This window comes from Anolis sagrei, chromosome 1, assembly GCF_037176765.1.
Source record: "Anolis sagrei isolate rAnoSag1 chromosome 1, rAnoSag1.mat, whole genome shotgun sequence".
Classification (NCBI taxonomy): domain Eukaryota; kingdom Metazoa; phylum Chordata; class Lepidosauria; order Squamata; family Dactyloidae; genus Anolis; species Anolis sagrei.
Window position 1 is genome coordinate 283,252,616 of NC_090021.1, and position 25,508 is coordinate 283,278,123.

Sequence of the window (25,508 nt, forward strand, 5' to 3'; positions counted from 1 at the left end):
ACAGAGAGAGCAATTTCTAAGATTGACAATATGACTTCCAATCCGATTCCTCATTATTGCAGTTCTAAAAGCTCTTTCTCATTGCCCTCTTTTAAATTTGTAGATCTTGGCTTATTGTCGATGTTCCCATTGTGTTTATATACCTCGATCTTGCTAGAGCAATTCATTGTAATTTCTCCCATTTCTCCACTGCCCTGAGCATTCATAAAGAGATACTAAACACAACCCTAGATCACCAGACTATTTCTAAATTTCTTATACGCTGTTGTGGGATTGCACTGTTGTATACTACATTAGCAACTGTGCCAGAGAACTTTATAGCTCAACAATGAGAATGTTCCCCCAGATGATTCAAGGCACTGCTTTCTCTGTTAAATTGTAAGCTCCAGAATGATGTTAGTGGAAAGCATCTCAGCGTTCACCAGTTCAGTTATTTAGGTGCATCAAGAGATAAGATTATATGAAAGAGATGAGGTGGTAGATAAGATTCAAAGGCTTTCAACTGTAGATTAGCCTTATTATCAGCAGGCTTCTCTTCAATACAATTGACTTGGCAGGTCTATTTAAGCAGTAAGCCTGGAGCAGGATTTGAATGCTTCAACAATTTGGGGTTTTTCAAAGAATACCTGGAGAATTACAAATTATGTGTGCTTTTTCTTACTATTCTTTCACACACACCAGCTTTTCACAGATCTCAAAATTAAAAGGCACACCAATTTTAAGAGTTTCTTTATTTTATAGGGTAGCTCGTCATAATGCTTGGAGACATTTGTGGCATATGTTATAAAAATTGCTCCAGGTAAAGTGAAGAAATGGTAGAACTTGCTCAAATAAAGCAACCTTGTTAATCTCTGTACAAACAGTGAAAACATCTCATGGCCAAACTTGCAGTTTTTTTCTTTAGGCCAAACATAACCATGGTAACCTACAGAGCAAAAACTAAATGGTAAAAAAATTCAAAAAACAGTTGTTGGTTAGATACATTCTTTTAATTTAATCTTTTAACTGTTAACTTGCTGTGAAGAGAGCAGACTCCATTTGATGATGGAAGCTAGGCAGGATCAATCCTGGTTAGGACAAATCAGTGTGATTGACAAATGGAACGGTCTTGGATTATGTTTTGCATTGAGTGTTTTTAATTGATGTTTTAATAGTTGATGTTTTAATTGTAATTGCTTATTTGATATGTGTGTGTGTATGGCATCAATTTGCTGACTGTTGTAAGGTTGCCTTGAGTCCCTGAGAAAGGCAGGATATAAATATGATAAATAAATAAATACTTGGAAGGAGAACTTTTATCTTTATCTTTATCTTTAATTACTTATTAATCGTCCTCCATCCGAGATGCTCCAGGCGATTTACATAGCAGAAATTATACAGGATAAAACACATACATACAAATATGAAAATTAACATGGGTCAAATGCTCTAGTGAAAAGCCAGGTCTTAAGTGCTAGGATAAAATGCCCTGAGTCACTCATGGCTCTCAAATAGGGAGGCAAGGAATTCCATAAGGCAGGGGCAGAAATAGAGAAGGCCCTGCGTCTGGTGCTTTCCAAGTGCACTTCCCTAGGACCCAGTATATAGAGCAAATCGAGTTGGGATGGTCGTGGCGACCTCTGATGATGGTAGAAGGAGAGATGGTCTCTAAGATACAATGGACCCTGGCCATATAAAGTTTTAAAAGTCAGGACCAGCATCTTATACAAACCACGATACTCAATTGGGAGCCAGTGTAGATGCCGCAGCACTGGTGTTATATGGCATTCCATGGGTGTTTTTGTGAGTAACCTGGCTGCAGCATTCTGGACAATACGGAGCTTTCGGGCCATAGAAATAGGAAGGCCAACATACAAGGCGTTACAATAGTCTAGCCTAGATGTGACCGTGGCATGGATGGCTGTTGCCAGAGCCTCATCCGACAGGTAAGGTGCCAGTTGCCTCGCTTGTTGTAGATGGAAACAGGCCTGTTTGCTGGCAGCAGCAACCTGAGCCTCCATCGTCAGCTGCGAATCCAAAATGACACCTAGGCTCTTAACGGTAGACGATGGAGATAGAGCAGCACCATCAAAGGTAGGAACAGATGGGTCGGACCTATCGGGCGGCCATGCCACAGGATCTCAATCTTTGCCGGATTCACCTTCGGTCTGCTAGCATGTAGCCAGTTCGACAAAGCCTCCAGCCATAGGGTGAAATTGTCAGGTATTGACGTTACTCCAGGCTCCAAGCGCAACAGGAGAAGTGGGGGACAAGAGCGATTGTCCTCTCCCTCTCCTCCTGCCGCATCATTTCTATGCACCAGGAGAGGGCTAGTAGCAAGGTAATGGTGGCTGGGTAAGTAATTTTTAGTTTTCTAGGCTTTTCTGGGGTGTTTGGGGGAGGGGTTACAGCCTTCTGGGTATTTATGGGCTCATGGAGCTTGGAAAATGCGAGAGGGCTGTGCAGACTGACCCCTCAGAAGCCCCAGGACTTATGAGGGGGAAGTCCAGTCAGTGGCCATACTGGATTAGACCTGGGTCTTTCAGGAAGACCTGAGTCTAATCCAGTATTTAATTAATTTGGGACAAAGCAGGGTTTTCCTGATTTGTTCCAAATTAATTTGTTTTTACCTCCGATGTCACTTTGATGTTCCAGATAAATGTGCGGGAGTTCGTGCTTTTTGTGAGCTGTCTGGATGGGCCCTGAGAAATCCCTTGCCTTGCTTGAAGATTTATACTCCCAAACACAATAGCTGATGATCTATGGCGAAACAATGCTTTGTAATCCTTGTCAGTTATCTGATTTTTACGTGTTGTTTTCTTCCCCTAAAAGTGAAAGTGCAGGAAATGGTAAATGCATGCACCTGTCAAGGAAATGTTTCCCACTCCTGCCTGCTTCTCTTCTCTTTGGAGAGGACTCAGACAGTGTGTGGTTTGCCTTGGGAAACCTAGTTCACATTCTAGACATTTTTGTTCAGTACAGGATGGAATTGTAGTGATACGAGGATAGAGGAGCTTTCTTCTGTTCCATTGTCATACATAGATCATTTATTGGTCAGGTTTAGACTTGCCGGGGCTCAGCGTCTCTGCAGGGGTGGGGGAACCCATTTAGATCAATCCCAGGAGATTAATGGATCTGGATAGATTTCTGATGGCTCTTGGGGAATTTCCTGCTGCATTAACAGGAGATTCTGTTGAATCTGCAACCAGATTTTTAACTGAGGCTAGCTACAGAGGGTACACAACCCTTATTGCAACAGCTCCACTTACTGCCTGTTTCCGGGCATAATTCAAAGTGTTAGTTTTGACCTATAAAACCCTATACTGCTTGGGTCCAAGCTATTTGAAGCACCATGTCTCCCTTGTGCAGAAGCATTTCCTCCTCTCCAGTCATCTTCCCGGGCTTATTTGGTGGGAACAAGATAGAAGGCCTTTGCAGTGGCTGCTCCCAGACTTTGAAACTTTCTTCCTAGGAAGACCAGAATGGTGCCATCCTTGTTTTTCTTTTGTCAGCAAGTTAAAATATCTTTATACCATCAGGCTTTACAAAACTGACAGGGGCTGGGATTTTATTGCTGTGCAATGTTGTTTTTCATTAAGATATTTTAATACTTTTTAATGTTTATTATTTGTAACTTGATAAACAGTTCAGTTTGCTTTTAAAAAAAATCTTCTACAGCAGAGTCTCACTTATCCAACCTTCACTCATCCAATGTTCTGTATTATCCAATGCAGTCTGCCTCTTGCCCAGATCCACAGCTGTTTCAATATATTGTGATGTTTTGGTGCTAAATTCATTAATATAGTAATTACTACATAATGCTACTGTGTATTGAACTGCTTTTTCTCTCAATTTGTTGTAAAGCATGATGTTTTGGTGCTTAATTTTTAAAATCATAACATAATTTGATGTTTAATAGGCTTTTCCTTAATCCTTCCTTATTATCCAACATTTTTGCTTATCCAATGTTCTGCTGGCCCGTTGATGTTGGATAAGTGAGACTCTACTGTATATTTATTGGTTTTATATAGTTTTCACCTACCCACATTTTTCACACTATTGAGATAAACGTAGATTATAAATGAGTAAAATAAAAAAAATTAAATAGTAGTTTTTGGCAGAAGTGGTCTTTGAACCAGGAACTTCCTGATTCATAGCTGTGCAATATTAGCTTTAAATGCCTCTGTCACTCTTCTTTGCAATGCTGAAATTAGCAGATGATTAAGGAAAGCCCCTTTCCTGCGGGAATAAAGCATGTAAAATTATATGTAATTTCTCAGCATTGTGTGGCCTGAACAGCATTTTGAAACAAAAAAAAAGTGAATTAGTGCTATAATATGCATAATATGCCTTATGCCTTATCTTAGTTTTCCACTTGCCCTTCATCAGGGCTTTGTCATATGCTTGGAAATGGTAGTAATAGGCCACTGTCACAGTAATAAAGTGCTATGTAGAAAAAATAGCTGTCATTTAGAGCAGCCATAAAACAATAGCAATGAACATGGGGAATAAAAATAGTAGCAGTTCAGTAATAGCCATAAATCAGTAGTAATAAATGTTAGCACCATACATAGTTCCAATAAGTCAAGAGCAGAACGATTACTTTTCCTGGCTCCTTGAGAGAAAGAAACTATACAAATAGTGCCTTTATTGGCCACATATACACCATGTTCCACTCTTCCCTCATTTAGAGGAGCCCCTTCAGAGATAGGCTGTTCTAGAGTTTCAGACTTTTTATTGTGTTTCCAGTTCTTGCCATTGAATTGTCTTTTCAAGATGGTTTTCAGCAGACCTTGGAACTTATATATTGGACTATAACTCTCCCAGTTAGTGTTGAGGCTCTTCACTGTTATCTCTGCCTCTCCTATATGCTCTCCTATTTCTTCTGATTTCACCCAGTTTCTCAGGGTGCTTTACAAGTGATACTGAGCATTTTTTAATCCAAGTGGCTCTAATACAGAAGATAGAAAGGGAGGGGGAAACTCACATTTGAATCACAAGCACTTTCTTGAAAATCCATTTTAAAGTTGACATATACCCAGCAGGTGGAAGTGATTTGAGGATTTGAGGATCATTTGTTTAAAAAAATGAAAACAAAAACCCCAAAACATTCTGACTTAAACAGACATCCACAGCATGCAATCCTGTTCACCAAGAAGTTGATTCAGAACTACATTCTGAGAAATAAAATGAACAATGGGAATGGAAGATTCACAGCTTGCTTACAGAGCATGTAAGCCTAACGTAGCTCTTAACAAGAAGCTGAAGATAGAAGCAATTGGGTTTTCAGATACAGTCAGCCCTCCACATGCCCAGTGGTTAGGGGCACAAAACCCCAGTGAAAGCAAAAAAACGTGAATAAAGAAATTGCTATTTTTTACTTGAGAAAACACCTCTCTAGTAATTTCTATTTTTTCCAGCTCAGCTCTATGGTTGACTTCTACTGGACACTGACACACCTAGAAACTCCTAGAGTGATGTTCTCTCTAGAAATCTCTAGGTCCTCCAACATGTAGGTCCTCCAACCTAAGTGGAGGAAGCTGACCATAGAGTTACACTGCAGGACCTAGAGACTCATAGAACATTTTAAATCAAACCCATGAATAATCGAATTAAAAGTCAAAACCACAAATGTAGAATAACAACTGTAATTTAAAATGGGATAATCTTTGTACCTGTTTGATATCTGCATTCCTTTTGTCCATTCTTTGGTGCAATTCAGTGATTTACAGTCATGTGAGGGAAATGGTGTGAACAAGTCACTTTTTTCTTCTTGATCTTGAAACTATGAACGAGTCATGTAACTTGCATAGCAAGAAAGTCGATAATTCCTTGGCAATCCAATGGCATTTCGGTTTTGCTACTATCTGTAGCAGGAGAGAAATTACCGTTCAAAGGACAGGACTGGCCCTACTATTAGACAGAAGACAGGTCCTGAGGTGGAAATAGTAGGGACAAAATGTTAAAAGGATAGAGTTGTTTGTGCCATGCAGATTACCCTCTCTCACCAAATCAGGTCTAATACCCTCAACAGTAGCAGAGGACACCTTCCTATCAACTGAAGAAAAAAATCAATAGTAAATCTAGTCAATTTCTGTACAGAGAATGGGAGAAATACAATTTTGTCAATTGCTTGAAACTACAAATACTTTAGGCCAGTCCTGAGCAGGTCTTCTGTGGGGTAGAGATCTTCATATCACTGAGATTTTATAAAGAATCCAAGAGATAATTCTTGCACTGCATCATAGTGGACCTCCTTAATTCAGGACCTTTAGAGGAATAACAAATATAAAGTTAAATTGCCTGGATGATCCTAAATTTGTTTCTTGGCAGAGATATTCAGCTCCTTAGCAGTGCTTTCAGATGAAAGGCTCCAAGAACTATTAATGAGGAGTTATTAAGCATTTAATAGTCCATCTTCCCCTCCTTAAAATTGTTCTTTTTTTTATTAAGAAAAGAAAAATATGGAAGAAGTGACTGGTAAATTGGAAGTGTTACAAATAGAAGCCGACTGTCTTGAGCTTTCTGTAAAATTCTGTTTGAGGCAAGACAGTTACATCTAATCTGAAAGAAGTCTCATCTGAAAGGATCCTGGGAAAGGAGAAAGAATACGGACAATATGGCTTGTTTGAAGGTTCCCGATGGAGAGTTACAAAGATGGAGGAAGCAGCAGCACAACATAAGGATTGGCTGCATTGGCTACAGGTGGTCGAAATAAGTGGCGGATATTTCTTCTGAACAAACAGGACAGCTGGATCAAAGTTCTGTAATAAGAATTTTTCTGTGCACCCAGTTTCACATAGCACTGTGAAGTTAGGATTTTCTGAAATAGGAAAGTCAGCACAGTTATGCTGAAATTCCAGAGTGTCAGGACTCGGTTTCCTGGCCTTGGATGTTGGCGCAAAAAACCGGATTCCTGACATGGAGAACTGATAAGGAATTGCAGCTGGTGGCCTTGGGAGGGGCCGTTGCTGGTTTGGCGGGGAATATTGCGCGGGATCTTTGTCAGGCGGGAAGAGGGGATTCGACTGTGGGGGAGGGTATATAAGGGTTGACTTGCGTCCGTGTGCCAATCCTGGCTTTCATTGTGTATATGCATCCAGTAGTAAAAGTTTCCTGTTTGATCACGGATTGGCGTCCTGTGTCATTTCTGGGAGCGGCTGCTGTGAGCTTACATTAAGCCAGGATTCTTCGGGGCCCTCCCACGGCTGTGGTGAGGTACCCCTATGCAACGGGAGGAAGATCCAACGGAGGGGGGAGAACCAGCCTCCCCTTTCGAAAATGCAGAAGAGGAGCTGGAGAGAGTGAATGCCTTGGCTTCATCGACTGCATATGCCCAGCCCAACGGAGTCACACAGAGGCGAGTGAAGGGGGCAGGGGCAGCAACGAGAGAAAGCAGTGGGCTGGAGTTTCCCTCCCCGCAGAGATTGGATTTCCTGGAGGAAAAGATGGCATCAATGGAGACTACCCTCGCGATGATGTCAAAGGTGATGGAGAGGCTGACCCCCCTGTTAGAGGAACCACCACCCCGAGGGGAATCGATGTGGAGCGCGGGGGAGAGGAGTGACCGGGGACCCGGGGCACGTCCTAAAACACAGACGAGCTGGAGGGCTGCTGCGGAGAGCGATGAGGAGGAGGAACGACCCCGGGGACTGGCGCCCCAGCAGACGTTCCTGGTGCCCCCGGCCGGAGCCGGGCGCGGCACAGGGCATCAGGAATTGCCCCCGGAGCAGAGAGGGCTCCAGGGAGGGCCACCGCGAGCAGAGAACCGGGAAAGGCAGCTCCTTCCATACCAACCTAGGAGGGAGGAGCTGAGGATCGAGTTCGGAGGAGAAGCCGGGAACCTCGCATACTTCCTGACTATGGTGAGGGGATATCTAGAAGATAACGCCCTTACCTTCGGATCGGAAGCAAGCAGGGTGCGAGCAGTGGGCGCAGCACTGAGAGGGGGAGCAGCGGAGTGGTACGTCCAGCTCCACGCCAGGCACGACCCATGTTTGGGATCTACAAGGCGATTCCTGGCTGCGATGGAGGCGCGCTTCAGGGATCCGCTCGAGAGGGTCCGGGCGAGGGAAAAGCTGCAGACGATAACCCAAGGATATCGTTCCGTATCTGAGTACGTGGAGGAATTCCGGTTGAGGGCGGAGAAGGTCCCAGAGTGGTCCAACACCACCAAAGTCCAGATCTTCAAAGAGGGCCTGCGGAAGGAAATCTTGACCTGGGCGCTTCATCGCGACGACCCGGAGGAGATAGGTGGATGGATTGAGCTGGCCGGCCGCATCGAGACGACCTTGGCACAGGTCAAGAGGCATCAAGGAGCGGCGCCGCAGCAGACGAGAGCAAAGGAGGAGAGTCGGAGGACAGAGAGAGGCACGGTCGGGAAAGCCCCAACCGGAGGGCCCAAGGAGCAGAGGGGCGGCTGTTATGTATGCGGTCGCCTGGGCCATCGGGCTGCCGAATGCCGACAAAGGAAAGGGGGAGAGTCCCATTTCCCAAAGTTCAAACCGGCTGCAGGGAAGAGAGCGGAGGAGAGCCCCCCTTCTAGGGCCCCAGTGGGAGATCTGGTGAGTCACAGCCCAGGAATGCTAGTATTCCCGATCAGGCTAGAAGGGGAGGGGAAGTGGGCCAGCTGCAAAGCTCTCATGGATTGCGGCTGCTCAAGAAACATTATGGCCCCAGAGTTAGCAGACGAACTGAAATGTGAGAAAACCCCCTTGCAGAGCCCCATAGCATTCTCGCAGCTAGATGGGTCAGTGGCGGCTGGGGCCCCGGCACGGTTTGAAGTGGGAGAAGTGAGATGTAAAGTGGGGAGCTGGGAAGGCAGCATAACCTTTGTCGTATCCCCTATGGCTACTTACAATGTAATACTGGGGATGCCATGGTTAAAGGAAGCCAACCCACAGATCAATTGGAGGGAAGGCAGCATAACATTCCAGAGCGAAGAAAGAGGAAAATGTTGCAAGGGGGAAGAAAACACGGCGGGTGGGGTGCAGGAAATTTCCCCTGAATACAGAGACTTTGAGTATGTATTTGACGAAAAGGAGGCGGACCAGCTTCCCCCTCCTAGGAGGGTCGAAGTAAAGATTGAACTCAATGAGGATGCTAAGTTGCCTAGGAGTAAATTGTACCCAATGTCGGTCAAGGAGATGGAGGAACTGAGAAAATATATTGAAAAGAACTTGGCCCGAGGGTTTATAAGGCCATCCGAGTCACCCTTGGGAGCCCCAGTGCTGTTCAGGCACAAAAAGGACGGTTCGTTAGACTGTGCGTGGACTATAGGGGGCTGAATGCAGTGAGTACCACCAACAACTACCCCATGCCACTAACCAAGGACTTGCTATCGAGGTTGTCAGAAGCAAGGGTGTTCACGAAAATTGACTTGATCGAGGCCTATCACAAGTTGCGCATAAGGCCTGAGGACAGATGGAAAACGGCGTTTGCCTGTGCGCTGGGCCATTTTGAATATTTAATTTGTCCGTTCGGGCTCAAAGGCTCTGGATCAGCATTTATGCAAATGATTAATGAGGTGCTACACCCATTATTGTATCGCGGGGTGTTTTGTTTTGTGGATGATGTAATTGTGTTTACCCGGGATAGACAATCTCATGTCAAATTGGTGAGAGAGGTGCTCCAGAAATTGAGGGAGGCAAAACTGTTTGCAAAGCTATCAAAATGTGAGTTCAATAAGGAACAGATAGACTTCCTGGGGTACCGGATATCCAAGGGAGGGATAGCAATGGATCCGGCAAAGGTGGAGGATGTCAGGGGGTGGAGCCCTCCCCAAACGCGCAAACAGTTGCAATCATTCCTCGGATTTGCAAATTTCTACCGGGGGTTCATAGAGGACTTTGCGCAGATAACATTGCCCTTAACTGAACTACTCAAAACAAAGGGAAAGGGGGAAACGGTGAAAGTGCGGTCCCCGGGAGCGAAACTAAATTGGTCAGCAGAGTGCCAAAAAGCTTTTGAAGAACTGAAATGCAGGTTCACTGAGGAACCAGTGTTAATCCACCCCGATTTGACCAAACCATTCATAATCCATTGTGATGCATCAGATTGGGCTTACGGGGCGGCCCTGATGCAAAGGGACCCAGAAGGGAGGTTGAAACCCTGCGGGTTCATCTCAAAAAAGTTCAGCGAAACCGAACGGAACTGGCCGGTGTGGGAGAAGGAGGCTCTGTCAGTGGTGAGGGCTCTAGAAACGTGGAGGCACCTACTAGAGGGAAGCGGCATCCCCTTTGAAGTGTGGACCGACCATAAAAACTTACAATACCTCACCTCACCCAGGCAATTGTCAGCAAAACAAATAAGATGGGCTCAGTATTTCAGTAGATTTGATTTTAAGCTGCGTTTCCAAAAGGGGAAACAAAATGTGGTCGCAGACACGTTGTCGAGAATGCCAGAGGATGAAGGGAGGGGGCGAACCCCGAAGGGGAGCATATTCTCAGAACGGCAGTGGGGCATGGCAGTGCAAACACGAGCGCAAACGGAACGCAGCCAGAGGCTGGTGGGGGTTGAGAGCAAAGACGGAGGATGGGAGGAGGAGATAAGGCAGGCATGCAGGGAGGATGAGTGGCTGGAAAGAAATAAGGAAAAGGTGGAATGGAAGGATGGGTTGGGATTTGTACATAGAAAGTTATACATCCCAGGCAACCTGAGGGAAAAAATGATGGTCAGATGCCACGGCAGTAAGGGAGCGGGACACTGGGGAGTAACGAAAACCCTAAAAATGTTGGCACGTCAGTGTTGGTGGCCAGGGATGAGGAATGACACCAAAATGTATGTATCCCGGTGCGATGCGTGTGCACAGAGTAAGACAACCCCACAAAAACCAACGGGGTTATTGCAAAAGGTGGCAGAACCATCACAACCGTGGAGGGTAATTGCTATGGACTTTGTGGGCGAACTCCCAGTTAGCCGAGGTCAACGTTACATATGGACGGTAATGGATCTGTTCTCAAAGCAAGCGCATTTCATAGCGCTGCCTAAATTACCATCTGCAGAGAAATTGGCTGAGCTATTCATCAAACACATCTATCGGTTACATGGTTGTCCAGACCAGGTGATTAGTGACCGAGGGGTGCAATTTACGGCCCGGTTCTGGGAAGAGTTCATGCAGTTGATGGGGGTGGAACGGACCCTGAGTTCAGCGTTCCATCCCATGACCAATGGGGGGGTCGAACGCACGCAACAGACCTTGGGGCTGTTCCTAAGGACATACACAAACCAATGCCAAACCGATTGGGCCGATTTACTCCCGTTTGCAGAAATTGCGTATAATGGAGCCTGTCACGCATCCACAGGGAAATCCCCCTTTGAAATAGTGTACGGCATGGAAGTAACCCCTTTACCCAAACTGCCGAGTTGGGGGGAAGAGCTGGGGGGGAAGGAAGGATGGCCTGACAAGATGAAGGCGAACTGGGAGGAGGTGGCAAAATCACTACGAGAGGCCCAACGAAAATATAAACTGTTTGCAGATCGAAAGAGGAGGGAAGGTGATAAGTTGGAGGAGGGGGATCTAGTGTGGCTGAGCACAAAAAACCTCAAGCTAAATACCCCCTCTCGGAAATTGTCTCCCAAATATATTGGTCCCTTCAGGATTTCTAGCAAAATAAATGAAGTGACATATACTCTGAAACTCCCTAAGACATTGGGGAAGGTACATCCGACATTCCATTGTAATTTGCTAAAGAAATACCAAGGCCCGCTAGACAAAGAAGGGACATAATGGTGACGTATGTTTCCCTTCCAGGAAGAAGAAGAGGTGGAGGGGGACATTATGTCAGGACTCGGTTTCCTGGCCTTGGATGTTGGCGCAAAAAACCGGATTCCTGACATGGAGAACTGATAAGGAATTGCAGCTGGTGGCCTTGGGAGGGGCCGTTGGTGGTTTGGCGGGGAATATTGCGCGGGATCTTTGTCAGGCGGGAAGAGGGGATTCGACTGTGGGGGAGGGTATATAAGGGTTGACTTGCGTCCGTGTGCCAATCCTGGCTTTCATTGTGTATATGCATCCAGTAGTAAAAGTTTCCTGTTTGATCACGGATTGGCGTCCTGTGTCATTTCTGGGAGCGGCTGCTGTGAGCTTACACCAGAGTGTGCATACTGAATGTACAAACACAGGAATGTTCAAAGTGACCAATGACAGGAAAGCTATGGAGTTTTCTCTAATTAGTAATTAGTTTACTGGGAGAATAAGAGTTGGCTAGTTTGTAGAGTGACCACCAAGGCTACTATGGATTTTATCACATGAACCTGCTATTTCACTACAATTGTGTTATTATTGATAATGGATTGGATACATATTAGGTTGAACACCTTTGATATCACACCTCTCACCAATAGTACTAGCTAAAAGAATCCCACACCATGTGTGATTGTGGAGCAGAACAGACAACTCTGCATCTTTACGCTTGTCCACTGTGCCCTGCCTCATGTACAGAGGAAGAGTTGTTGGAGGCTAAGACAATGCCATTGCTGTTGCCCATTTTTGGTCAAAGGATATTTTTAGCCAGCTGCGCTCCTTCTATTTTTATCAGTTTTACACTAATTTATGCAATGCTTTTGATACAAAATAAATAAACCAATTGTGCCAATTCACCATTTTGTGGCCCCGTAATCGTACTTCCACACACCCTTGTAACTCCCACCTTCCTGCACAGCTGTGGTTCCTGCCAGAGTCCTGTCCACCAAATTATTGTTAAACAGCTGCACACTGTATCATAGTCCATAACCGTCCAAGGTCATTCACAGCAACACAACACAAGAATAGTATGTGAGAGGAAATCATAGGGAGGAGGGAGCAAGCTTGTCTTCTGCTGCCCTGGAGACTACGATGCGGAACAATGGATTCAAACTACAAGAAAGGAGATTCCACCTGAACATGAGGAAGAACTTCCTGACTGTGAGAGCCGTTCAGCAGTGGAGCTCTCTGCCCCGGAGTGTGGTGGAGGCTCCTTCTTTGGAGGCTTTTAAACCAAGGCTGTATGGCCATCTGTTGGAGGTGCTTTGAATGCAATTTTACTGTTCCTTGACAGGGGGTTGGACTGGATGGCCCATGAGGTCTCTTCCAACTCTATGATTCTATGATTCTAGTCCAAAGTCCTTTCTAAAATGTTCAAAGGTAAGTAATCTTATCAATACCAAGGCTGCAAGCCAAAACGTATTCCACACATGAAAGTAAAGGTTAACCAGCAAAGATCCAGGCTGTAACAATTGCTTCCAGCATCTAACTTATGCCACTTTCCCACATAATTGGTATATGTTCCACATATAATATGTTGGAAGTCTTAGGTGATGGATTCATGGGTGTGGGGGTGGAGGGTTGTTTGTTTCTAATACACAATAAACTTTTTAAAAAATTATAAAAAAAAGGAAAAACTGAGAATGATAACCATTATTTGAAAAGTATGGACTACATTATTATAAGCAAAGTGTGGATTGCATTATTATAAGCAAACTCCATCAGTGTTGCAATCCAGAGCAGGAAATGAGGCCCTAAGATAACTATCCACCACACTTGACTGTGAAAAACATTCCTTTTTATTGAAGAAAAATGGTTACAAAATAAAGGAAAAATGCAAGTCAAAAGCCACAGCAAAATCAGCAAACATGAAGTTAAATGGACAAAAACAAAACCGAAAGCCACACTGAAAAATACTGGAACCTGTTAGCAATCCACTAACCGTACTTGATATCCTAGAAATCTTTCAAGACGATGGCCAGGGAAACTGGGAGAACTGCCAAGGTCTTCATCAATCTGAAACGATGCCTGAACTGAGAAAGTCAGCCCGGCGGAAGGCACTTAAAGCCGAAGAATTGGTTCCATGAAACGCCTCCCTACTTTGAAGCCGTTGTTTGTATTTCTTTTAATTGGGAAGACCTTCGCAAGCTGGGTGATTTACTTCTGTCCTGCCAGATCTGGCCCCTTCTATACTCATTAAAGTTACCAAGTGCAGAAGGGAGTGAAAGGTCATGGCTTCCCTCTGAAACATTCTCATGAACACTGGTACTTTCATTTTCCAAATCTACAGAAGTTTCTTCCTCACTAATTTCAGGAGCATTGGCATCAAGAGGTACATTTTCATTAGCATCAGGAAGTACATTTTCATTAGCATCAGTAAATATATTTTCATTAGCATCAGGAGGAACAAACAGAGAATCAGGTTCAAGTTCAAACTCAGGCTGAACCCCAACAGTCAGTGGCAGCAAGAAGCCCCAGTTATCATGCTGATAGTTCACAAAACAACACAGATACTGTTCCAACATGGCATTGGTCCATTCCTCCTGTCCATCTGTCTGTGGGTTATAAGCTGAAGACATATGCAACTGAATTCAGCTTACCTGTCCAAATGTATCTCTCCATATGAACCATCTAGGACTTTAAGATTGTCTGCGGAGCCCTGCTCTCAGACCCACCTCCTTCACAGGTGTGTCTGGCAGGGACGAGAGACAGGGCCTTCTCAGTGGTGGCACTACTGGTGGTGTGTAATGCCTTCCCTAGGGATATTAGATCAGCCCCCTCCCTCCTGACATTTTGTAAAAAATTCAAAACTTGGCTCTTTGAACAAGCTTTTGCAGATGTTGCATAATAGGTAAATATGTAACTATGGAATGACTTAGACGATGCAACTGGAAAATGAGTTTAGTAAGAAGACGCTGATGATTTATGTTTTTAATGGTTTTTGTATGGTTTTATATTATATGCTAAATGTTTTTAAACTATATTTTATGTCTGCTGTGGCATCAAATTGCTGCCAACTTGTAAGCCGCCTTGTGTCACCTTCGGGCTGAGAAAGGCGGGATATAAATACTGTAAATAAATAAATAAATAAATAAATAACCCCCAACAGCTTCAACAAGGACTGCCAACACTTTGAAGAAAATTGAGAGCCATGGTCTGAAATTATGCCCACTGAAAGCCCATGGCACCTCCTTTATTATTTTTAATTTTTCGTGTAATTGTGCAAATTCAGATTAAAAACAAAAAAGGCCAAGATTTCTCTCTCTATCTTCTTCCCTTTTTTGCTTTTAATACTGAAATTATATATATGGAACAGCCGTCATGGGAATAGTGAATCAGCAGGATTGGGAGCTGTTGGCAGCTTTTGACCATTCATAGCTAGGGATGGGGAATTAATTGTGGGAGTGGGAGGCAGACCCACAGTGGGATGCACATGGCATTGTATGATTAATAAACAGGCTGAGATGCCAGTTTGCCTGTCCCATGTGATAAAGCCCTTAGTTAAAATGCCAGAACCTGTGGTTTGAGAAACAGAGAACATTCCTCCACCTCTGTGACCTACAGATCATTAACCAAGCAATAGTGTCAAAAAGCACAGGAACTTAGCAGCCTCTTCTGAAAGACTGACTATGGATTCTGTTCCAGAAGGAGTTTATAGGCCAGGTGGGACTTGAAGAAAGAAGAACTTTCATTAATCTGTTGCTTACTTTTATACCCATCCTTTCCTTTAAGCAGCGCACATAGCTCTCCTTTCCCCCACTTTATAACAACCATGTTAAATAGGCCAGACTGATTGATCAAAGGGATTGATCAAAGATCTCCCAGTAAGTTCTATGGCTTAGTGGTGAATTGGTCTAATGTTAACCACTATTTCATGCTGGTTCCCATAGGTTCAAGGGTCTAGATTGTTAGATAGAAAACAGCCGTGGATGGAGGAAACAGTCCATCCCCATGTTTTTTTTCTGTCCCAGCATGCAACATGGCCAATAACACCTCCTGAAGCCATGATTGGCAATTTCATCCAATGTTTTTATAATTCAAATGTATTTTTGTTGTTATTTATTCATTCAGTCGCTTCTGGCTTCTCAAGACCTCATGGACCAGCCCAGGCCAGATCTCCCTGTTGGCCGTCTCCATCCCCAGCTCCTTCAAGGTCAAGCCAATCACTTCAAGGATATCATCCATCCCTCTTGTCCTTGGTTGGCCTCTCTTCCTTTTTCCTTCCATTTTCCCCATCATCATTATCTTCTCCAAGTTTTCCTGTCTTCTCATTATGTAGCAGAGTACTTCATCTTTGCCTCTAATACCCTTCCCTCCAGTAAGCAGCTGGGCATTATTTCCTGGAATATGGACTGGTTTGATCTTCTTGCGGTCCAAGGCACTCTCAGAATTTTCCTCCAATACCATAGTTCAAAAGCGACTATCTTCCTTCGCTCAGCCTTCCAAAAGTATTTAGAGGCCCTGTTAAAAAAAATCCACAATTGACTGGATTATGTCCAGTTTTTTTAAAGGCCCATATGGAAATAAAATAGATTTAGTACCCTGCTTTTAAAGGAATGAAGTCTTTTCAGAGGGTTGGGGTTTGGAGATCAGTAGGAGGACATGTGCCCACCCTTGGTTTAGGTGAAGGAGCAGAATTTAAGAGGCTTTGGATGAAGCTGGGGGAGAAGGGGCTGGAAACAGAGTAGGTTCAAAGGCTGCTCCAAGAATTGTCTGAGATCATACTTAGAAATGTTAACATTATAGAAATAAAGTTAAGTCAAGAAAAAAAATTAATTTGTTAACATTAAAATAGTGAGAATTCCTCAAAATGAAATGAATTGATTTGCTGAATCATTAAATTGTTAAATGAAGCAATATAGTTTAAAATTATTACAAATTCCCTGTAACAAATTAAAGCACCGAGAAATATTAATCAATACCCTGAAGTCATGTTGTTGGCATGAAATGATTGAAACAACACAAATTAACATTGTCGTTCAGCACTTTAATAAATTTAGGATAATAGGTTTTAACAAACTATTTCTGAATGCTGATATGGCGTTCACTCAAAATTGAATTAATGAGATAGCTATGTTAGGCCCTTTCCACACAGCTGTATTAAATCCATATTGAACTGGATTATATGGCAGTGTGGACTCAGATAATCCAGTTCAAAGCAGATGTTGTGGATTATCTGCCTTGAATTCATGGTTATATGGCTATGTCGAAGGGCCCATGGTTTGAATTAGCAGTATGCAGGGGGATATTGCAGCAACTTTGAGACTGATTGAGAGTTAGAAATTGTAGCATAAGCCTTCATAGATTTAGGATATTGCACAAAACTGCTATTTCATGCAGTCACACTTTCATAAATACATACTGGGATGAGCACTTTCAATATTGTACTTCTCTTCTTCTGCATAATTGCATCACTTCAACGATCCACAGTTCTGTGATCGTACTTCCACATGCCCTCTTAACCCTGCCTTCCCACACTTCTGCCGGTCCTTTATTTATTTATGTACATCAATTTTGCAAATTGAGAAAAGAAAAGCAAAAGAGTGAAATATAACTGTAAAATATAAAATAAACATAAAACAGATAGCTCAGGAATGGGGGGGGGGGGGGCGGAGGAAGAGAATGCCATCTCCTGACATCACTTTATTACGAGCATGCTGCACAGAAGTGGAATGTGTTACTCTAGCTAAAAACATATATCTTATAGCTTTCGATATCATAGGGAAGGATTAACACCCTTGTGGTGCTTGTTTTGCTGTATGTGGCCGTTCAGAAGATTTCACCTCACTTTCTGTCCTTGTGATCATTGGACTTTGAAACTGTAAGTTGCTTCTGTTGTGAGAGAACTGGCCGTCTGCAAGGACGTTGCCCAAGGCTCGCCCGGATGTTTTGATGTTGTTACCATCCTTGTGGGAGGCTTCTCTCATGTCCCTGCATGGAGAGTCGGAGCTGACAGAGGGAACTCATCTGCGCTCTCCCCAGATTCGAACCTGCAACCTGTCGATCTTCAGTCCTGCCAGCACAAGTTGCTCCTGACACGGAAAAAAAATTGACTTCAAAAATTGACTTGTTGTGGGAAAAGGATGGGTGATAAAGCTTCAGTTGAAGCACCTTTCCCCCATGATAATTCTTTCAGAGGTAAATTTCCCTTCTGAGGGGTAGATTTTTCTCACTTTCTATTGTCTCACTGCTCCCCCCAGTTCTTAACTAGGAGTAAATTGTCAGTTGGATGTTTGTAACTCAAGGACTGCCTGTACCGGTTTAATTGCAGTAGGGTGTCCCCCCCCCAAAAAAAACCATTTATTTTTGGAATTTTTATTTATTTTAATGTCTATTAAAAGTCATATTCATAAAAATAGCACATTGGAATTCTGGCAGATCTTGGCACAACTGTGACAAGTTCAGAGACAGCATGTGAATCTTTTAATAGTAAGCAAGACAAAAATATATTGCAGAATCATGAGAATTAACCTCACTTCGGCTTCACAGCTTTGCAATTTCTAAAGCATAAGTAAAAATTCACCCCAAACTTTGGCACAGCGTCTTGAATGGATGAATGGGCATGTACATTTGGCATTTATTTTATTTGTTGTTTGTAACTGTTTTTGTGAAACAGGTTTTCATATAACAGTTATCCCTTTTTATGTGGAACAGCAAAGAAGTGAAAGAACAAGGGGGAAAGGTAGGGTAGAGAAACAAGGAAAATATATGCATATTCTTTGTCATACCATCTCATTCACTCCTTTTGAGTTCATATTGGAAGCAAATGTACCAGTCAGTTTATAGCCACCTAGATTGTTGACATTTGTTTCCCTCGCCCAATTTGCACCCCAAGAGAGAACCTTTAGAAAATTCCAGTTGCTTGGATCAATGTTTTTTCTTCTTCTTTTCCCCCTGTGAAGCCAACATAGATGTTAACCTAGCTCTGCAGTCAGCACTATCAGAGTGTGATGAATTGCTCTCACATAAAAGATGCTGTGTGAGAAAAGTGCTGTCAGTGTATCAGGATTCACAGTTACCATCTGTTTGGTAAATACGTGCATGAAATTCTGGGAGCTTGGCGGGAGGCTTTGATCTCCCTCCTCAAAACAAATTCCCCAGGCAATTAGAGACATAATCGATCTAATCAAAACTCCTTCTCTCCTGTGTTATAGGTGTGCCTCCATACACTATGGTGCGGACCTGCCATCCACAAGCATCATCATCACTTTTCATAACGAGGCTCGCTCCACCTTACTCCGCACAGTGACAAGGTAAACCATATTTTAGGTCTCCTGGGTTATACGGTTCAAAATTCTAAGACTACCTGCCTGGATATCTCACTGAAATCAGTGAGGCTTAGTAATGAATAAAGAGTTTTAAGACTGAGCTGTAGAGAGGCAATCGCAAGCATACTTAGTAGGAAAAGAATCCTACTGGATTAAGTAGGACTTTCATCCAAGTAGAGTGGATACAATCTGGGCTGTTGAGTCCCATCAGAGGAACCTCTGCTCCTGCTGTTGTACAAATCTGTAGGCTCTTTGTTCATTGAACACCAACTGATACATAATTAAGCTAATTAACTGCACTGTTTTCCACATTCATTGGTATCTTAAGTATCAGTATGTTTGCTTTGCTAGTGTCAGTGTGTAGAAGATCTGGGTCCATTTTCCCCATTTTAGCATGCTGCCAGCATGCTAGCAGGACAGAGTCCACTGGAACCCATCAAATGATGGAGGGCTACTTTTGGCAGGGCTCTGTTGGATTCCATCCTGGCAGCGCGCAAAGAGGAAGCCCTGAGGAGACAGATGACCACCCATCTCATCATTGAAGAAGCCAGGGACAGCACGCAAGTAAGCCAGGGACAGCACGGAAATGTTGTAGGATGACAGCCCACAATGGTGACGAAGCTGGGCGCTGTCCCATGGTTCCCCCGTTGTCCCCAGGCTTCTTGACCTCCATGTGATGAAGTCCTTAGTTTTTTCGTTTTTGTATAAACCAAAATAACCCATGGGGGCACAACAGGCTAAACCGCTAGCTGCAGGAAATCTGCTGACTGGAAGGTTGGCAGTTTGAAGCCACAAGTTGAGCTGAGCTCCCGACTGTCAGCCCTAGCAGTTCAAAAGCATGCAATGTGAGTAGATTAATAGGTGCCGCCTTGGCGGAAGGTAAAAGGGTGCCCCCTGCAGATATGCATACATGCTGGCAACACAATCAGAGATGTCTGTGGACAACAGGCTCCTTGGCATGGAAAAATGGAATAGGAGCACCTCCCCATGGCCGGAATTGAGCACTGCCTCCAGACACCGGAGATGGAAGAAAGGGGAAGGCCTTTACCTTTGTCTGTGTTGTATGTCGTTCACTGTGTGTAAAAGGCATTTAATGTTTGCCTCATATTTGTATATTGTATACTGTAAACCCATCTGAGTCCCTCTGGGGAGATAAAGCGGAATATAGATAACAGTGTATTATTGTACAATACACACAGTTATTAAATGTGTGAGCAAGCAGAGATGTTGAAATCAACTAATGCCATAAATTAAAACTTAGTTTATGACTAGGAAAAATAACTTTGAATCCATTATATTAAAGATTTATTTTTGTACTGCTCTTTCTTTCCATGAGTGAGATGTGAAGTATAGTTTCAGAGAAATCCATTACTCAAAAGTAGGTTCCCATGTACTGGCGGGTCACAACTTCCATGAGCTCAAAGAATGTTATTCAGGTTCAAATAAAAGAACAAGTACAGAAAAAGAGGGGGGAAAACTGCTTCCCACAGTTTTCGTTTTAGACAGTGCTGTTAAACCAACCTCTGTCTGAACTATAAAAAGGCTACAGCCTAGTACCTACTATAGTTTGCACTGCAAAAATGAAATAATAAAAAATACAAAGACATACATGTCCTATGAACATTTATATAAGTACCTTAAAGACTAATAGAGAACAAAGTTGGTTGCATAAGCTTTTGTAGTTTAAGGACTTTACCACATAATGGCCTATAAGCGTGTTCAGGTGCTACAAACCCATCCTAGTAGAAAGCAAGAAAATATTAAATAAATAAATAATAAAGTTACAGAAAATGAACATGTCAAACTACTCTGGGACTTCCGAATTCAGACTGACAGAGTTTTGGAGCACAATACTCCTGACCTCACAATTGTGTTAAAAAACCAAGTATGGATCGTCAATGTTGCAATCCCAGGCGACAGCAGGATTGAAGAGAAACAACTGGAAAAGCTGACATGATATGAGGATTTAAAGATCGAACTGCAAAGACTCTAGCACAAGCCAGTCAAGGTGGTTCCAGTCAAGGTGATCGGCACACTAAGTGCAGTGCCTAAAGACCTTGGCCTGCACTTAAATACAATCGCCACTGACAAAATTACTATCTGTCAGCTGCAACAGGCCACCCTACTGGGATCTGCATGTATTATTCACCAATATATCACATAGTCCTAGACACTTGGGAAGTGTCCGACATGTGATCCAATACAACAACCAGCATAGTGATCTTGTTTGCTGTGTACTAATTTTGTTGCATTCCGAATAATAACAATAACTTTATTATCAGTAATAAAAATAACTATAACTATAACAATAACTTGTATTCTGCCTCCATCTCCCCAAAGGAACTCCGGGCGGCTTACATGGGGACGAAGTCCAATATAAATAAAGGTTACAAGTGACACAATTAAAAACATATAACAGTAAAATGTATAAAAACAGTAAAATCAATAACATGCCTACATACCCCTTCTTCTTATTGCATGTTCCACCCCTTTAGCATTATCACAGGTACATTGCATGTAATGCTTAACCACAGCATCTCATAGATTACTCATTCCAACCCATGTACTCTTTGCTGGGCCTGCTCCCTTTTACAATAATTATTTCCAACAGCAGAAGGTCGCCGAAGCTCTAGGTGCTCTTACTGCCTATTACAGGGAAAACCAGCTGATCCCCAACCCATCCAAAACACAGACATGTGCCTTTCATCTCAAGAACAGACAAGCATCCCGAGCTCTGAAGATCACCTGAGAAGGAATCCCACTGGAGCATTGCAGTGCACCGAAATACCTGGGAGTCACTCTGGACCGTGCTCTTACCTACAAGAATCACTGCCTGAACATCAAGCAAAAAGTGGGTGCTAGAAACAATATCATACGAAAGCTGACTGGCACAACCTGGGGATCACAACCAGACACAGTGAAGACATCTGCCCTTGCGCTGTGCTACTCTGCTGCTGAGTATGCATGCCCAGTGTGGAACACATCTCACCCCACTAAAACAGTGGATGTGGCTCTTAATGAGACATGCCGCATTATCACGGGGTGTCTGCGCCCTACACCACTGGAGAAATTACACTGCTTAGCCGGTATTGCACCACCTGACATCCGCCGGGAAGTAGCAGCCAATAGTGAAAGGACCAAGGCAGAGACATCTCCAGCTCATCCCCTGTTTGGGTATTAGCCAGCACGTCAACGACTTAAATCAAGAAATAGTTTTCTAAGATCTACAGAGACACTCGCTGGAACACCTCAGCAAGCAAGGGTCCAAAAGTGGCAGGCTCAAACCCAGAACCTCAATCAACAGCTGATACCAAATGAGAGACTCCCCCCTGGGCACACAGAGGACTGGGCGACTTGGAAGGCACTGAACAGACTGCGCTCTGGCACCACGAGATGCAGAGCCAACCGTCAGAAATGGGGCTACAAAGTGGAATCCTCGACATGCGAGTGTGGAGAAGAGCAAACCACTGACCATCTGCTGCAATGCAGCCTGAGCCCTGCCACATGCACAATGGAGGACCCTCTTGCAGCAACACCAGAAGCACTCCAAGTGACCAGATACTGGTCAAAGGACATTTAATCAACTACCAAACTCACAAATTTTGTATTTTGTCTGTTTGCTTTGTTCTGTTAGAAATATAATATAATTTGACTGGTTGTCCTGACACGACAAATAAATAAAATAAATTTCCATCAGAAGAATTGCAAAATTTCTTCTTGGGTTTTTCTCCCGAGACTCCACTACTTTGTGTTTTTGTTACCGTGGAACTTGACAATAAAACTCAATCTATTAGGTAATACAGTAATCTTACTTTTTAGAAAGCTGGTTAGGGCAGGCCAAAGCACAAATGTACATGAACCAGGGCACAACCCACCCATTTTTGTCTTGTAACAAAATTTTCAAGAAAGAATACATTTTCCCCCTTGAGAGCAATTTTATTAATTAGGAAACATGATAATTATCCAATCCACTCAGGATTAAGGAGCAGAAGGAAATTTGGTGGTAGTGTAAAAGAAACATGTTGGATTAAGGGGAATTTTCAAAAGAAATAGCATTGCCGACACTCCTGAATAGAGCTTTGCACTTTACAAAATAAAAGTGGATCGTGTCAAGCTGGGCAACATAGTTTGTTATCACAGCATTCCTAATTAAAGATGTGTGATCCATTCCATGGTGCTCTTGTATAAACTGACAGTTCAGACATTAGAGTTGCACTTGTCATTTCTGACAGAACTTTGAGCAACTCGAATGGGGCTACTTCATGTCTCAAAGCAGAAATCTGAGCTCTTCTGTCAAAATATAGGTTTGATGGTCATAGCTGCCTCTGAAGTTCAGCCACTGATACCTTCTAATTTAGTCTCTGCAGACTTTCAGATATTGTGTACTATTGCATTTTTGAGTATGTATTATCTGTGTACAGTATAATCATACAAGTGACTGAATTCAGCGTTGTATTTAATGTTTTTATATTGTTTTTATATTATGTATATTTATGCTTTTCTTATTGTGGGCACTATGCTGTACTGGTTGTTAGCTGCCCTGAGTCCCTCTGTGGAGGTGAGATTGGACGGGATATAAATGCCCTAATAATAATATAAATAATATACAAGTAGCACATAGTGGTAAGAACTAGCAATAGACATTCCTATGGATGAAGGTGAAAGCTGTGTGCAATCACAATAGATGGAGAGGTGCAGAAATGCCCAACATTTGCATTGGGTATTTGAATATTAGAATATGACTCAATACAAATTCTAACTGAGGTTGTGTCTAAACTGTAAAATTTGACGCCATGTTAACTGCCAGAGTGTAATTCTATAGAACATGGGAAATGTAGTTTTACAAGGTTTTAACTTTCTCTGCCACAGTATGCTGGTCCCTTACCAAACTACAATTTCCATTTTTGCAAAGCCTTGAGCCATAGCAGTTAATGAAGTGTCAAACTGCATTAATTTTACAGTGTAGATTCACCCTGAGCATTCTGGCTTTAGCAAAATACCTGCTTTTGACACATCATATTTGATACTGGAAATAAAGCTATTTTGATGGCTTTTTCCAGCTTGATTTTCAGACAAAGTTAGTAATTATTCATCAGTTTCAGTTGATTGCTTAAGTCACCCTTTGATTCAATATTTGATTTCAGAAAAAGTAGACTGCATGATCCTAGTGGAGAGCCATCATGGTGTAGTGACTTGAATGTTAGACTAGGGCTATGGGAGACCAGTGTTTGAATTCCTCAGGGGGTAACCTTGGATAGTTACATTATCTTGGCCTTAAAAGAATAAACCTTGCCAAGTTAGAAAGTACTTGAAAGCACACAAGGGGAGTGGTTTTCCTGGTTCAGTATTTAAAATTAGAGTCTACTAGTTTTGGATGGAGCCAAACCACTGAGCTGCTAAACTTGTTGACCAAAAGGTCACAGGTTCGAATCCGGGGAGCGGCGTGAACTTCTGCTGTCAGCCCCAGTTTGTGCCAACTTTGCAGTTTGAAAACATGTAAATGTGAGTAGATCAATAGGTACCACTCCAGCGAGAAGGTAACGGTACTCCATGCAGTCATGCAGGCCACATGACCTTGGAGGCGGCCATGGACAATGCTGGCTCTTCCGCTTAGAAATTGAGATGAGCATCTACCCCCAGAGTTAGACATGACTGAACTTAACGTCAGAGGAAAACCTTTAGCATGGTTGTGGAACAATTTATATAGATTTTGGTCACTGATGCCATGTGTGAAACAATTAAGTTACATAAAATATTATGTAGGTTAGTGAACACATGCAGGTTCGTGCCCCCCCCCCCCATTTTAAGGATGATTCATTTTGCAGTTTGACTGTTTTCCCATGCTTTCAAGTTTTTTAAAATATTATTTCCTTAAACATAATGTTATATAACCTTAAATATTAAACAAGATTTACACAGGTTTTTTTTCTTATATGAATGCCACAATACAGGAATTTGGCTAGTAAGATACCTATTCTGAAATTTTATTAAAAAAAGGAAAAAATATGTTAAGTTTTTCAAAGTTTAGTTTTGTGGCTTGTTGAAGCCTCTGCTTCATGAGACAGGACTGTGGATTCCTATACAAATGTTGTTGTGTACCTTTTCTGAGTCATTGTGCCTCTAAGGCAAACTTATCATGGGGGTCTCTTGGCAAAATGTATTTGCACGGGGGTTGCTTTTGCTTTGAGGCTGAGAGAGTATGAACTGTCCAAAATCACCAAGTAAGTTTTACCTGAGTGTAAGTTCCATTTAATTTATCTTGTGATAAATAGGCCTAACTTTCAAGACACATTGAGATTTAACTATGTTCTTCAAGCAATATGGAAGCTTGGAAGCTTCATTATTTCCTCCATTGGCTAGTGAGGAAAGAAGGTCCATTCCCAGAATTGTTGTTGTTCTGTGATTCAGGTCATTTCCGATTTATGGCAACCCTAAGGTGACCCTATCATGTAGGTTTCCTTGGTAAGATTTGTTCAGAACAGATTTGCTTTTGGAGCAAAGAAAGTGTGACTTGCCCA

At 42.9% G+C, this 25,508-nt stretch overlaps 1 protein-coding gene across 1 annotated transcript in view; it reads left to right on the forward strand.

The window, feature by feature from the left end:
* The window catches only part of GALNT16 (polypeptide N-acetylgalactosaminyltransferase 16), a 255,113-nt gene that overhangs the window by 140,336 nt on the left and 89,269 nt on the right, over positions 1-25,508 (forward strand). The window contains exon 3 of the mRNA XM_060762047.2: positions 18,877-18,975. Within this exon, the coding sequence (XP_060618030.2) occupies positions 18,877-18,975 (99 nt within the window). The remainder of the gene's footprint in view (positions 1-18,876; positions 18,976-25,508) is intronic.